The 16,910-nt window shown below is 37.9% G+C and overlaps 1 protein-coding gene across 1 annotated transcript in view; it reads right to left on the bottom strand.

The window, feature by feature from the left end:
• Positions 1 to 6,642: 6,642 nt before the first annotated feature.
• Positions 6,643 to 16,910, bottom strand: part of ADAMTS19 (ADAM metallopeptidase with thrombospondin type 1 motif 19) — a 257,812-nt gene continuing 247,544 nt past the window's right edge. The window contains 2 exon segments of the mRNA XM_021701899.1: positions 6,643 to 8,254; positions 10,090 to 10,267. Of these exon segments, the coding sequence (XP_021557574.1) occupies positions 8,103 to 8,254; positions 10,090 to 10,267 (330 nt within the window). The 3' untranslated portion in view covers positions 6,643 to 8,102.

Genomic DNA, 16,910 nt, shown 5'->3' with positions numbered 1-16,910 from the left:
CTGAAACCAGGGCTCTCAGCTACACTGGGGAGCCACTCTTGAAAGGGCACACCAACACACAAGAACAACGCAGCACCCTGCCTTGCCTTTTACACACAATACACAAACACACACAACACACAGACACACACCACACGCACGCACGCACGGTGCTTGAATGGGACAGATGGGGCTACACTCACTAAATTTAACAAAATGCCAAAATCGGATATGTAGCGCTAAATGTCCCTCCATACAGCATCAGAAAGAAGAGTTCAAGAGGAACTATTCTTTGGATAAAGAAGATTGCCAGCATTTCAATGTCATAGTCCATAATCGGAGCACATGAAATATCACCTCTAAAGGAGAGCTTACTTAATTTTTCTCTCTGACCCTCCCCGAGCTAACACAGCTAACTTGGCCCGGCCCACGCAGCCTCCCACGTGATATGCGGGATCTTGTTTCTTCTCCTGTTTGGAGTCCCAGAGTCTCCGGCTCGTGTGAAACCTGACCACGTTTAGGTTGTCAGCTTTGGTCTGAATCGAGAAATGGCAAGAATTTGCTTTAGAGTTTGCCACAGTAATTTAGTCCCCCAGTCTACTGCCTTGATCCATTCACTAGCTGAGGCCCCTTTGACTCGGTTCCGAGCTACGTAAACTCTTCCTGTGTGTTTTGGTGTTCGTACAGTACACTTGGAACCAAAGGGGAACATGGATGCTGGGGTTGGATGATGTGCTGTCCTGAGCGAACCCATCTGCTGTTCAGAGAGCCAAGGTGGGAGTGAGGCTGTGGACCGTGTATGAAGCCAGGGAGTAGTGATGACTTAAATGGAGATAAGCTCTCACATTTCAAGACACGCTGCCTCGGGCAACCCATACTTCTCCTTGGGAAAGTATAGGTTTCCATCTAGGAAAAGAGGAAAGTTTCCCACTGTGAGAAGGTAACGGATAGACACATCAGCGGTTTTAAAAAGACATAGGTTGTTTGTTATGTTTGCACCTCTGTAAACCCATCTGATTCAGCAGGAAGGTTTCTCTTCCAGGGGTAAATGGGGTCACATGTGGAATGGATCAACCCAGATTTCAGAGGAGTGTCATATAGCCTATAAGCAGCAGCTAGGATGTTTTCAAATCACGCAAGACCCTAGAGAGTACTTACCTTCTTTATAGCAATAAACATGGGGGAGTTAAAAAAAAAATCATGTCCTACTTATAGTTGGAAAACAGGATTAAACAATCAACGTTTTCTGTAAATTATTTTTGGGATCCAAACTCTTTCACCGTCTTGTAATATTTAAAATACATTTGGGTGGTTTTAACAACACCTTTCCTGGAGAAAGTAAGAGGTGCTTCACAGTGACAGTTAACAACAAAGCAGTTAAATTGCAAGTGCTTCAAGAATCAAGTGTATTGGGGCACCTGGGTGGCTCAGTCGTTAAGTGTCTGCCTTCAGCTCAGGTCGTGATCCTGGAGTCCTGGGATCGAGCCCCGCATCGGGCTCCCTGCTCGGCTTCCTCTCTCACTCCCCCTGCTTGTGTTCCTTCTCTCACTGTGTCTCTCTCTATCAAATAAATAAAATCTTTAAAAAAAAAAAAGAATCAAGTGTATTATGAGCGTGTGCAAGTGCTTGGTACTTTCTGGATTTTCCGGGCGGCTGCCAGAATACATCTAATGAATAAATATTTCTCAGGCTGTTTGCTTTTCCTAAAAGATTCTTCGGGGAATAACACACATCTTCAAGAAGAACCTTACTTCTCTTTGGCTCTCTATATTGGCAAGTGGAGACACAGAACCCAGATCCAAATATATTTGATTAGGCCTCTTCTTTAGCCAAAGTATGAGGTAGGTGAAATGAGCCTTCAGTTTTCCTTAGGCATCCTTCCTTTAGATCCCTCCGCCATGTTCTAGATGCCTGGAGGCTTGTACACTGTCTCCTTCTGTTTATAAGTTTAGTTTCAGACTCTCCATTTTCTTTCACCATCCTCTGTGTACCCTCACCCCCAAACCATCAGTTCTTATTTCTCACTGCTATCCCTGTAGGTAACCTGAGTGACATACAGTCAGAAAATCAAGCTTTCTCCATTCTCTCCTGCTGCTGGCCATCTCTTCCCCATCCCTGGTCCCCACCTCCAGCCCAGCCCACCCCGAGCCTCTGGCAATGCCAGTCCTTCTGCCTGGAAGCCTTTCTTCCCAACTCTGCCTATTGACCACCTCCTACTTATCCTTCATGGGCCATTGCTGATAAATCACCGCTCACAAAACCTTCACGTGTTTTCCCAAGTAGGTATGGTTTCCCATTCCTTTGAAATCTTAAGAGTGATTTGTTTATACTCTCATCTTACTATCCTTTGTTTGATGGTGTATTTCATACTTTTCTTTTATAAACCGTACACCAGATGATACATTACCAAAGAGCAGTCCTTTTGGATGCTTCCTTTCCCGTGAGTCAGGTCTAAAGGCCCTCATGATGTCCTTTGTTCGATAAATAATGATGGCTCTTTTCTTTTCCAAAGCCCTAGGAAGGACTCTACTCTGGTTGGAAATTGATAATCCAATTAAATCTGATTAAAAATGGCTTAGTGCTGTTTTCCAAGCTCAGTGAAAAATGGATTCTATTGCCAAAAATGTTTATGACATATTCTCTATATATTCTCTTCTGGTAGTTTATGATGCACAGGCTCACACTGAAGACTCTGAGAAGTTCTGCTTTGGTAAGTCTAGGATCGTCCAAATTTATTTGGTCATATAATACCCATTTTTTTTTTTTGTTTTCCTTTTAACTCTTCAAAAAATTTACCCAAGTGTAACTGGACAAATACTGGATTAGGGTTTTTGTTTCTTTATTGTCATTAGTAACTTCAATCTCGAGTGACAATGATCATAAATAAATATGAAGAGTTCCAATTGCAGGGAAATCTGGTGGAAATGGGCATACCTGGGGCATGCAGGTAATCATTTGGTCTTTTTCTTTATAACAAATTTTTATAAAAGTATTACTTCCTTTTGGATTTGGACCCAGAATTACTGTTTTTTGAACATGAGAGTTGTAAAAATAGACTTAAATATGGTTCATTAGGCAAAGCTGTCTACATACTAGTTAACCTTATTTTCTTCTTTTCCTCTCCTCATTCTCTCTCTCCCGTTTTTCCCTCTCTCCTCCCTACTTCCTTTCCTCACTCCCTCCCTCTCTGGGTTGTACCAATAACCAACTGAAATGTCTGTAAGTATTTCCAGCTGAGAAGCTTGTACAGTGTCCGGATGAGCAGTTGGGGTTCATCAAATTATTTGAGAGTTTGAAAATTACTTGGATAGTTTCGACTATGAAGAAAGCCTGTGACTAGCTTATAAATAATTTTTTGTCCATCATAAAACATCCTCAACATCGGTGAACAAAGGAGGTGATCAGGGTAACTGAGTGCACAGAAGTTGGCATCCAATCAAGTTGTGTTCTTGGGCAAGTTACTGAATCTCTCTAAGCCTGTTTCCTCACCTATAATGTGAGGATAACAATAGTACCTTATAAGGTTGCTGTGAGGTTTTACAGGTAAAGTGGTTAACAGAGTGGTTAGCATATATTAAGGGCTTAAAAGGGGTTCATTGTTATTTTGAGTGGATAAGAATGTATATTTTTATTTCAATTGTCTCATACAAAGAAAACTGGAAAAAAAAAAAAAGGAGCTAAAGTCTACAGCCATCTTTAATTAAAAGGCAAACTACATTTCCCAGAATCTCATTTGTGTGATTCTGTATTAGAACTGGCTAAAGGGCACCTGGGTGGCTCAGATGGTTAAGCGTCTGCCTTCGGCTCAGGTCATGATCCCAGGGTCCTGGGATCGAGTCCCACATTGGGCTCCCCGCTCAGCGGGGAGCCTGCTTCTCCCTCTGACCCTCTCCCCTCTCATGCTGTTTCTCGCTCGCTCTCTAAAAAATAAATAAAATCTTTAAAAAAAAAAAAAAAGAACTGGCTAAAAGAGGAACTTCATTGAGATTTGGACAGCAACATGGAAACAGCACCATGGAAACAGTACCATCTGAAAGTCTTTTTGCAATCAGGTGCAGTGAGAGACAGAGGCAAAGGGGCCTGGAAGCTTCCAGGCTGCCTTTGCTCTCTTGAGTTCTGTGTCCATTTCTTCTTTCCAACTGTCAGTCCTGTTGACCAACAGCAAAGTCAGATCTACTACCAGGACTTTGGTACCTACAAAGGAGGAAGCTACACAGAGGCAACAGCATCCCACAGACCTCTTAACAGATTATCCCTCCTTACCTGGTTGCTCTGATTGGTCGGTGACTCCTCTGATTCTCTAACTCTGCTAATGGACCTTCACTTTCCCAGCTCCTCCTGTGGTTGTGTGAATTCAAATCCGGTGAATGATAAACCTGGGTTTTAAATTCACAGTTCAAGGTCTAAGTTGGGAACCAGAAAGCTTCCATGACTATCTTCAAATAAAAACTTTTAAATTGTACTGCTGATGTGTCACCATCCGTCATGCCTTCTAAATCCGCATCGGGATTCAAATCCTAGAAGATCTAAGGGTACCGGTAGGAAGTGTGACATGTGAGGTGTTATGCATGTCAAAGGAATTGCAAGATTTCACCAATTCATATTAACTGAAACCCAAAGTATATGTATGGGAATATTTCTTAATGGCTTTGTATTAGGGCAGAAGAAATACAATGCTGTATTAGCCTACGTGTTTTTGATATGGGTTCACTAAGTGGAGCTTCTGGATTCAAAGTGTTATTTCATGTGACTAGGAGTAACTCTAACAATGTGCCTGAAAACTAGACCCAGTGGTGGTCCACCCTGAATAAAATGGAGGTGCCCAAACTTCCTTATTACAATGTAGTCTATAGGAAAGTGTACAACATTTAGGGAGATTGGTTTTAATATGATAGATGCTCACCCACCTGTTAAATATGTCCCCTGAGAGGCTCCAGAGGGCATTTCCTTCACCAAGCTTTGAACTCCCTTCACATCAGCAAAGGCTGGATTGGAATCCTGAAAGAACTTCCTAGTGGCGTTTCTCGGAAAGTCTGGAATAAGGAAATGCTGCCGCAGAACTGGGCTTCTTAAATTTAATGAGGATGATGGAATTCCATAAAGGCAGGAACCAAAGGGCTGCATTTCACTATCAGAGACCAGATGGGAATGGTTACCATAAAGGGCAGCAGAACCAAAGGGGTAAACGGAATGGTTTGACTTGCAAAGATTTTGACTAATTGATCATGGAGTCCCTAGGACTGAAATAAGACGGGCATTCTACTGAAGTGTTAACTTTATTTGAATAAGTGTTAAATCTCTAGACTTTGTGAAAAGAGGTCTGATTTGGATCACCACATCAGGATATTGCATTCCCTTGGTCAATTTCCATATGAGAATAGGTTCACTGACTCAGACTCCTTGAATGAAGGGGAGGGTGAGTCATTTTAAGGAAGGATCCTGCTACACTGTCCAATTTTATACTGTGTATTTACCTTCAGGTTTTCCCTGATGGGCACAATGTACTTACTGGAGGAAGGGAAAAAAATCAGACTTTTTGATGATTACTGAGTCTCATCTGATACTATTCCTGGTGATCCTAAATTCCTACTGTAGCCCCAAAGTCAGAGCAAGAGCTTATGGAAGTCAGATAATTTAATCAAGTTTTGACTTAAATCTGCTCATAAGGAACCCAAGAGTCTCTGATCCCCCCACCCCATAGTTATTTTCCTAATTCTGGAAGGCATATTTGGAATAGAAATACTTAGAGACTGGCAGAACCCCTGCTTAGCTTGTTGGTTCCATGATCTATAGAATGAAGGCTTTAAGATGATGATGGCAGTGGAAGACCCTAGAACTGTCTCCACATCCCAAAACTGGAAACAAAACCAATACTGCATTTTTGGAGGGATTTCAGAACTACTTCTATTATGAAGGATTTGAAGGACACAGAAATGGTAATTCCCAACCCCCCAACACTAGTGCCAGACTGAATATTAAAAAAAAAAAAAAAAAAAGACAGACATGGCACTGTTCTGTTGGGCCATTTGCTTCAGGGTGATGGGGAACATGGTAATACCAGAAGTTTGCGTGAGCATGACAGCCCACTGCTTCCTTTTATTTGTTGTTTTATTTCAGGGGACCCATGTTACAGCAAATAAAAGGTAGCCCAGGCCTCATGCTCATGTAAATCTCTGGTATTACCATGTTCTCCCATCATCCTGAAGCAGATGGCCTGACAGAAAGCTGCAATGTCTTTTTTTTTTTTTCTTTAATATTCAGTTCTAGCACCAGCTGGGTGAAAACATTCGGATGATATTATATCTGGTCTGATTCATCCACCAATACGTGGTGATATTTCCACCTAGATTCATGGATTTAGGAATCAAGGGACTAACTGAGAATGTCTCTTACTAAGTAATTTTTACCTCTCTTATGTCCCTACTCTCTTACTTAAGATGTGTTGATATTGGTTAATTTTCTATCTCAGCAATTCAATGAAAGGATGTACATAAGTAAGGGGCCATCTAGAAACCAAATGCCCCCCCCATATTAAAATGAAGGTAAAACACATGAATGAGGAAGCGTCACAAACTGCACAGATGTTGAGGTTTTACTCTACTTACAACCTATCACGTGAGTCTGCACACTTTCAGGGCAAAAGACAGAAGACCCCTGAGTTACAGACAAAGGACTTTATTACTCACAGCAAGAGCAGTAGAAGAGAGTCAGCATTTTCTTGCACTGGTTTCCTGAGCCCCAATTGCCCCAGAGGGACACGAAGAGAGCCACATGATATTTGCACATGCAGTGGCTTATATCACAGGAGAGGGACCCCCATTTTAGGGCCAGAAACCTATTTATGATGAGAAGTCAGCGTATCTGCCCTTTGCTGCACCATCTCGATCTTCCAGGGCTGCTCATTACACAAACATTCCTTAGAAGACGCTCCCGAACAAAAGAAGACAGTGCCAAGATGCGTAGAGACGTGAGAGACCTATGAAGAACTGCCTCCCAACAGGAAGCTTCACATATTTTATTGAAAAAAATCTAAGAAATCATGTGAATCATGTACAACATTTTCTCACAAGAAAACATTTAAGCTGGTTCTTTTAACGTTTCACAGAATTGTAAAACTTTTTAGTTTTCAAAAGGAAAAAACACAATGAAACTACCACAGTATTATAAGTGTTTTGTTTTTTTCTTGTTTCTAGGGAAAAAGCTGAAAAATATTTGGTAAATTTTCTCATGATTTGTGAGGCTAAGTACTATAGTCTTTTATAAATCTGCTAAAAAGATACAAGGAGACGGGTGGATCACTACTTTCTTTGTTCAAAATATTTAAAAAAAAAAAGCTAAAATCTAATGACAACATGTTAAAATAATACATATTTTTGTAGGATGTTACCACTTCTATACTGATTTCTCTATACTATATCAACAGTGCAATGGTGATTCAGTGTAAATCATTACAGTGTTTCATTGTTAAAATACTTGTGTTCAAGTACATGTTCATGAACATGATCAAAGTCTCTATTTTGACTTTTTTTTTCCATTATTAAAATAAGGTTATAATTACAGTAGAATTTTTCCTATGGATATTTCTAAGTCTGAACCAAATTCATAATACATTCTCTAAAAACCTGTTCAACACTATGAGGTTTGTTATGTTTACACATTTCCTGTAGATTACAGAAAATGGGCTAATTCTGCATCAAGACACCAAAAACCAAAAACGATTTCTCTCCATATATAACTAAATGATTACATTAAGTTAGTATACATTCTGGATAACTCCATGGTATTGGCAGGGAGAGGAGAGCACCTTAGAGAGAGCCCTAACTGAAACAACAAAAAAAATTTTTTTAGAGCCTAATGATCTTGTTTTTTTTCCCTTTTTATTTTGATTCTGGAAACTGGATCCAACTTATTCATATAAAATTACTTATGAAGCCATATAGTATACGTCGAAATGTTTGTATAGCCCGGACAGACGCCATATTGGATGTTTGGCAGGCACAAAAATAAATTAATTCGATTAAATTATATGTAATCTGATACTACTTGGTCTGAAAAACATGCTAGTGTGTGTGTTTATAAATAATGTAACTGCAAAGCGCTGTGAGCCAGCCAGCCGCTTGAGGTCAACTCTTCTGCTGCAGCTTCTGGGCGTAGAAGTCCCGGCACGTACCGCAGCAGCGCTGATACCACCGCATGTCCTGACAGAGGTTCTTCTCGCGTATCACTCGGCAGTACACGGGCCACTGATCTCCCAGGCACTTGAACGTCAGCGCGGCTGCGAAGCAGAAATGAGGGAACTCAATGCATGCAGCTATCCTAGGTGTCAGGAGTAGAAACAAACAGCAACCATTTAAGTGGGGCGATTCTGAACATTCACTTTGACTCATTTATACTGCCTTCCGGAACTTAAAAGAGAGAAAGAAACACACACAAACACACACATCCTACGAGAAGGAATAAAATGAAGGCATAATGGTCTTACTGAGGAGCTCTTTCAGACTCATTAAAGCTAGACTTCCCAAATTCAGTGAGTTGTAATACCAACGGCTTTTAAGGTTCAATTTTATGGCTTTCATTTAAGCTTCTTTTGGATTTTTAGTTGAGAAGATTGAAAAGAAAAAATGACTATGCTCGCTATATCCACTTTTATGGGATACAAATGAATAAGTATGGTTATGGATGAAATAGCAAAACGAATATGCTCACACTTATTTCATATTCCTTATTTCTTGGAGAGCAGACATACTAGGTGGGCTGTCTGGGGATCTTGATTTCACACATCTTTAAAATCAGAGCTGATTATCAAAAGTGATTGAAATTTACAGTTATAAAGTATGTGGAATCTTTCTTTTGCCACCACTCTAAGATGAATCATTATTTTATTTTTTAAAACCTCAGGGTTTCCACTGTGCTTGTGTCGTTGGGGATATACCTTCAAAAAATAATAAATAGAGAAAATGCCATTTTAATTAAATTTTTCTTGTAATCCATCATTTTCTGCCACATGATACTTCAAGAAGGACTCCAGCTAATTGCTGGAGAAAGGGATTATGTTGTTCTGAATACATGGACTTAGGGCATCTGCTCTAGGATTGCTTAACTTTTTGTCTTAATTACTCTTAATTCTACTTGAACTGCTTATTTCCTAGAAATGTTAAGTATTTGGCTTGAAAAAGAGAATTTTTGTGTTTCTGTGAAGAACCAGACTTTTCCATTTGATTGAATCCTATGCTCAAAAAATATCTAAGACAATGAAACTCCTTTCATTTTAGCAATATTGTTCTGTACGATTAAATTGTTACTCTGTAGGTTGTACACACAGATTAAAAGTGAAGGTGTTAAACATAAATTAACCCAACGACAGTCAGGTGGCAGTGCTGTTAAAAGCCCCTAATTGCCAAAGAAATAAAGGCTAATTCATTTACGAAATTTTTTTAGGCAAGTGCAGGCTATATTTACTTAAAATACATAATCTACTTTTTGAGGATAGATTAGATTGAATAACACGAATTGAGAATATATACGAAACCATTTATAACATAAGAAACTATGTAAATCAATATGTTACTAGCATTTATTTGTATATAATATTATGTCCTTAAGGATTCAAAACTGTTACCTCTTTTTCAGTGGTTTAGATTCGGGTACCCACTCTTCTTGAAAGTCATTTTTACTCTATGTCTCTCCGAAGGATAATTTGTACCCAGGATCAAAAGGAAGGCTATTAACAATGGAGACACTGAAGATATATACCACAACCTCACCTTTCCAGAGACATTACCTTTGTCGATAGTTCTGCCACGAATCTGGTCAGAACCCAAAATATGGTTACATCCTGCAACCCTTTATAAGATGACCTTGAGAGGTGTGGCATTCGTATTTCCAGGACCAGGCACTGAGGAGACAGCTTCAGGAATCCTAAGTGTTTAGTCTTTAGGATTTTTTACCCCCTGACCATTTGCCCTAAACTATAGTTAAATATATCCCGTTTAGTCAGAACAAAACTAACTCCTATAGATTAAGAACTTAACTTTATAATAATATGCAAAACAGAAGAAGCCATAAGCATTTCCATGTTTCTCAAAACCATCCCCTTTTTGGTCTGCTTACCCAGCCTGGGTGATGTTATGGTATTTACATTAATCTTCTCATTGCAGGGTTGAAGGTGGCACGGTCTGTATGCTGCAGGTTTTTCTGAAGAAAAACACTCATTTCCATGTCTTCCTGTGATCTTATGCATGCACTGGATAACACGGGACTGCATTCCTTTGCCACAGGTGATTGAGCACTGGAGAGATACAAGATGTGTTAAAAGTCCTTGTTGCTCTTTCCTTTTTCTAGATTGTGAGCCGCCTTTCCCATCCATCCCTTCCTTAAAATTTAACATGAGTCACAACATCCAGAGTTGATGCAAAACGGGGGTCAGAAATGTTGATACTCATAACTTGGGCATGCCGCTGTTCAGAACCTCTGGCTGACCTCAGGCACAGCATTGGGTCATGAAGGACATAGGTGAGTAAAGGAGAAAGAAAGGGGGACAGTATGACTTGGAGGGAAAGACAGTGAATGATACCAGGGATGCACTGAGGTGGACAGTGTTTAAAGTTCTAATATCTAGTTTGCAACAAATTCATTATTTTTTTTGAAGATTTTATTTATTTATTTGAGAGAGAGAGAGAGCATGAGCAGGGGGAGGGGCAGAGGGGGAGGGAGAAACAGACTCTCCGCCCAGCAGGGAGTCCGACCTGGGGCTCGATCCCAGGACCCCGAAATCATGACCTGAGCCGAAGGCAGACGCTTAACCGACTGAGCCACCCAGGTGCCCATAACCTGGATTTTTTAAAATAAAATTTCCTTTTTTTTTTAAAAGATTTTATTTATTTGACAGAGAGAGTGAGAAAGCACAAGCAGGGGAAGCAGTAGAAGGAGAGGGAGAAGCAGGCTTCCCGCTGAGCAAGGAGCCCGATGCGGGGCTCGATCCCAGGATCCCAGGACCCTGGGATCATGACCTGAGCCAAAGGCAGACGCTTAACCGACTGAGCCACCCAGGCGCCCCAATAAAATATCCTTTTAATAAATTCCTTATACTTTAGCTAAATGGACTTTTCTTCATTTGTAAGATATTTTACAAAGAAGAACACATTTGATGTACAATGGTCTTTTATTAGACAAGTATTTTGGGTCCAAATGTATCACCAGATTTAATTTGTTACGCAAATAAGCAAATGCTTATTTGACTGTGAAAATACAACTATTCTATGGGATCAAAATTACATGTGAAAGAGTAAATATGGCTTTGTTTCTGAAAATAATGATTTATTTGCAAATCATATTATTTTCTGCATAGTAAAGATTTAGCCTTATGTAGCCAAATAGTTGTAAAGAATTATATCAACTCCAAAGGACATGAACAAATCAAAGTAACACATCATTTTTCAGGATTGTAAAAAATAAAAAAAAGTAACTATTGACACATGATGACTCAAAATATATAATTTTAGCAGATAATGGTTAAATAGTGCCTTTCATAAAATTTGAAAACTCATAAGAGAAAAAGATGTTAGTTGCATTCCTTATGCAAGTTAAGTTTTGTAACAATCTGGGAATAACCTGGAAATGAAAATAGTATCCAGGAAATAATGGAAGTTCTATAATTCATTTAAGTAAAACAGAATCATTTCTGCCTTTGGAACTAACAGAATAAGCTTTATCACAAAATTAAATAGTCTAAAACCTTTTTAAAATAAAAAATAAAAAATGAAAATGAAAAAATAGTCTAATAGCCTTAGGATCTAATTTTCATTAGCATACTTTAGTAATAAAAAAAATCAGGCTCTTACTAGTAATAATCTTCTTTATAAAATACATTTTGGTAAAAATTTTATAGGTAAAAAGTGAACAGATATTTGAAATAAAACAATTGAAATCACAAGGTATCTTCTAAATTAGCTCTTACTTTATTATAGAAGATACTACTAAACAGGTGGATAGTTCCTCAAATCATGTCACTATGATTAAAGACAGAGGTTAAAAGAAAAAGCCAAAAATAATTCTGGCCTTGAAATGAGGAGACTGGGCTCTAATATTGTCTCGTGCAACTAATTTACCTGGGACTTATTTTTCCTTTTTGTTAGGAAGGCATTGCAGTAGATTATAACTACACTTTCGGGTCTAAATTACTACGAAAGTAAAAATTCCCAATCACTGATTATGAAAAGTGACTGTAGTGGGGCAGTTGTTAAGTGGTGAAGCTTCGTAATAGGAATGACTCTCTAATTTCATCATCTAGTTATTCAGTGTGCCAGCCAACAATGGTATCATACAGGTTCTGTCAAGATTATAGTTTGATTAAATGTCTCAGAATATCCAATCGGCTATTGAATTTTCAAGTACTGATTGATCACCCATTATGTTCAGGATCCCATGCAGAAAATAAAGACAGCAATAAAAAAAAAAATATGATGGAGTTGGTACTTTCATCAGTAAACTTTATTAACAAGTTTACTTGTTAATAAAGTTTATATAAAACATATAAAACATATAAAACAGATGGACTCAGAAACAGATTATGAAACAAGGCAGAAGTTGGGCAATTTCATCCACTTTTAGCCAAGTGTTTAATATTTAATTAATTAATTAATTAATTTTTAATTTCCCCCTGATTATTTAGTATTTTAAACAATGAGTTGCCCTATAGAACGACAGTTTGCTGCTTTAAGATCAAGGGAAACTGACACCACTACTTCCAGAAGATTTTACTTCATATGATACTAACACTAGTTAGCATTTACTTAGTATTTATTATATGTCAGGGCCTGTGTTAGGCCATAATTATTTTGGTATCTCATATGAAGCCCATGAATACTAGTTTTATTCCTTTTACACAGATAAGATAGAGGCTCAAATAAGTGAAATACATTGCCTAAAGCTTTATAGTTAAGAAGTAGTGGAATTGGAATTTCAACTCACATATACTAAATTCAGAGATCAGATGCTTAAGCATTCCTTGATAGTAGAACATTGCTAATACTCCTCTTTATGTTAATAGTCAGATATCTTTTCTTGTCCCTATCCTGCCCAATGGACCTCTAATCCTCGTATCTTACTATCAACTTAAACATTAGTGAATTAGAAGGGCTTTTTTGTTTCGTTTTGCTATAACCCAGGTTATAAGATAGGAGATAAACTTGTTCGCCTTAAAGACAATTCACATGCATGATTTGTCATGAGACAGGGTGAGCATATAATTTCTCACCCAAATCAGGGCACTTGTGATAGAAGTGGTTAAAATTATTTTTCCTATACTATAGGCACACACTGGTAATCTGGGGCATACAGTCACCTCATCTACAGACATTTTACTGGTAGATCTGTGTATTAGATGATAAACACAAATGAGTGGACACCGGAAATAGCTATTACATTTCAAGCATATCTAATACGCTTTTACACAGAATGTCTTGGTTAAACTTTGTCATAATCCTCATAACTTTAAAAATGAAAAGAGTGAGGTTCATAAAGATTATTTCATTCTTTCACTCATTCAATATTTACTGCAAGTCCACAATGTGCCAAACACTGTTCTGGATATTGGGATACAACAGTACATAAAATAGACAAAAACACATGCCCCAAGGAGTTTACATTCTAATAGGAAGGAGCAGGAAAATAAAGATTTAAATTTCATTGTACATTAGATATTGACAAGTGCCATGGAAACACTAACGCTGGGAAGGAGAGCTTGGGAAAGTCTGGGGTCTGGGACTTAGTAATTCAAATGGGGGATGATCAGAGAAGGACTCATGGGAGGGGTGACAGACTTGCTCCACAAAAAGGAGAGACAAACATCAAATGCAAGTCTTTTGATTCCAAATATGCTGTTCTTTCCATTGTGTTTCTATACATCTCAGATTAATTTCAATGGCTTTTTCTTTCTCTCTCTCTCCTTCCCTTTTCCTCTTCTTTCCTACCTTCCTTCCCTCCCTCCCTCAGTCTTTTTATCTAATACATTCTAAATCTTGCTCTTCACAAAAGTACCAAGTAAATTTAAAATGTATTTGAAACAAGGCAGCACTCTAGACTTTCACTAAAGGCTAAAACGCTAAAATGTCAACATTAATTTGCCAGCAACTGGTAAAGAAACACAAGGTGTACCTGATAACTTGCTATTTGATATTTCTTTTACAAGGAAAGTTCCCTTTAAATAGAGAGACTTGTATTGTCTGACAAAAACTCAATAGTTAATCTTGCCCGGAAGGACCTTTGAAACAAAGCACCTCATGAATCAATTCCATGAACTAGAAGCCTTTAATTATGAACAGGAAATGCAACCTTGATGTCCCAGATTTACCAGAGTAAAAAGGAAACCGTAATCTTTAGAACAAACTTAAACCATTTAGAAAATCGCTCACATGATTTTGGAGTTAATTTTGACCAAGATAACAAGGTACAAGGAGAACTAGTGTTGGTAATCCCTCTTTCTCTGGAAGTGAAATTTGTTTTACTGACTTAGTGATATGCATCATTTCAGTCTACTTGAGAAAATTATGACCTTCCCTGAACTTGGGAACACATGGGCCATATCTTTAGATAATATCACCATAGATTTCTCTTTTAATGGAACAAATCCTTCCTGGCCCTGGAACATTAGTGACAACTTCTAACACTGGATTAAATTATGTTTACACTGTACCTTACGTATCAAACACTAAGCATGGTTAGGGAAACTTTCTCAATAATTCACATTTTGGACTATTAAAATAATTAGGGAAGTCATTTAGTAAATGAGAACCATGAATACAAATGTTGGCAATCAATAAGAACGCTTTATCCTCTTTTAAAACGAGATACACATTTATAGAACCTTATAACCATTTCTATTACCTGAAATTTTATTTTCTTTCTGTCATTCTTGTGCCAGGTAATAAGAACTAACAGACTTTATTCTAGCTAAGAAAATTTCATTTAAACTAACTGGAAGAAAAATATCTGGAGAAGCAAGCGATGTACAAGTTGGGGGAAGCGTATGTGGATGTTTCCTTGGCTCATATATTTTTCTAAAAATGGCCAAGGATGACCTGGTGTTAGATACAGATATAAATCTTGGAAAGTTATTTGTACTGAGTTAGATGATAGCCCTGCAGTGGACAGGGACCAGCTTGGTTTCACAAACTTAGGAATTGGCCTAAATGCAAACACAGGAAGGGAAACAGAAAAAACGTAGGAAAAACAAACACACTAAAAACTTTCTTAACAAACTCTTAACTATGTGGCATTATTATAGAAAGAGATGAAATGAACTATGAATGGCTGTGAAGTCCATCTCATGGGTAGGCCAAGGTGTGGAATCCTTCCTTCCATCACAAAAGATGGATGAGTGTTGAGGCACTGCCCAACGTGTGAACTGCAGGGAGAAACTTACCATGGACATTTCACTCCTGACATAATATTATTTATGGCATTATTAGACAGTGTTGCTCAGGTCTTGGTTTAAGACTTTGAAAAACATGTAAACACCTTAGAGAAGGTGTTCAAGAAAAGGCTGTATATCTTGAGACATTTTATTGATGCCTGATGAAATGATTTGTTTTCAAGTCTAATCTTGAAGGATTGAAGATAATTAGGCCTTAATTAGCACAGTGGTATAAATAAGTTTTTGATGCATCGAATACTACATAGAAGACATGAGTGTACTCTGCTGCTAAATTCTCATTATTTTATATAGAAATATTCCTTTTATGATAGATTTGAATATGTTTATCAAGAATCTGCATCTTTAAAAAATAATCTACATGTGTTGTTCCCTAAAGTTTCTATGAATACCATTATGCTGAGTGACATAAATTTACTAAATAGTAGTAAATGACAGCAAACGTGCTCTGTAATACACTTACATAAGTAAAACATGCTTAATTCAAAAAAAAGAGCTACATAAGCACCAAGAAATAGCCACATACAAATTTATAAAGTGTCAAAATCACAGAGGAGAATGATTTTCAGAGATTCTCAATGTTTATAGGTTCTTATCCATCGCACTACTTGAATTACTTTTGCAATGTGATAGAATTATCTTTCTGTCAATTGAAAATTCATGAATCATGTAGGAATTTCCATAACAGCTCATGGTAAAATCTACCAAGTGTCATATCTCTGTTAAATTCATCAAAGAACATTGTTTTCTTCTTGTCTAAGAAGTGATCCACATACTTCTAGAAAAGTTATTTTCACTTAAGAACCCTTTATAAATGGCATATCCACAAATATCTCTTAACTACCCACCTATGTAGAGAGGAGACTCTCATTCTTTGCACTGATCTCTGATTCTTCCAGTGCTTCTGTGCTTGATAGGTTCTGAGATCAAGTAGATCTACTCTGCATATGTGATTCTGAACATGGAGCTAAAAACCACTTCCACATCTAGTCCTAGGTATGGAGATTCTGTAGTAAAGCGCCAAACTTTAAAATTGTTGGTTAAATGATAGTTTCTTACCTCTCCTTTCAGGACATTGGAATAGTCACAAAGACAATGTTTTGGTGCTAGTTATTTGTTACCCTGGATATTTAGATAACTTGGATTTGGCAACACACCGGGACAGTGTAGTATAAATAAATTTGTAGACTCAGTTAAATAATCAACTAGTTTGCCAGTGAGTTTATAGAACTATTAATCTGTGCATATTAAACTGTAAAACTCTTCAAGGTGTAAATGCTGTCAAATGTCCTCTGAAACATCACACCAAAGAGGCAGAAAACCCAACAGTAAAAATGCTACCCTAAGATATTTATTTGCAGTTTTGTTGCCTAACAAACATAACTAACCCTGGTTTGCTTTTGAGTTCCTTAGAAAGACAAAATTTCAGTATATTCAGGGGTTAAAAATAATAATTCTCACACTTGGCCAGCAGAGAGATTACCCGAGATTCCTTCCTTCT

Source organism: Neomonachus schauinslandi, chromosome 7, assembly GCF_002201575.2.
Source record: "Neomonachus schauinslandi chromosome 7, ASM220157v2, whole genome shotgun sequence".
Taxonomy (NCBI): Eukaryota; Metazoa; Chordata; class Mammalia; order Carnivora; family Phocidae; genus Neomonachus; species Neomonachus schauinslandi.
This window is presented reverse-complemented; position numbering and strand designations above follow the sequence as displayed.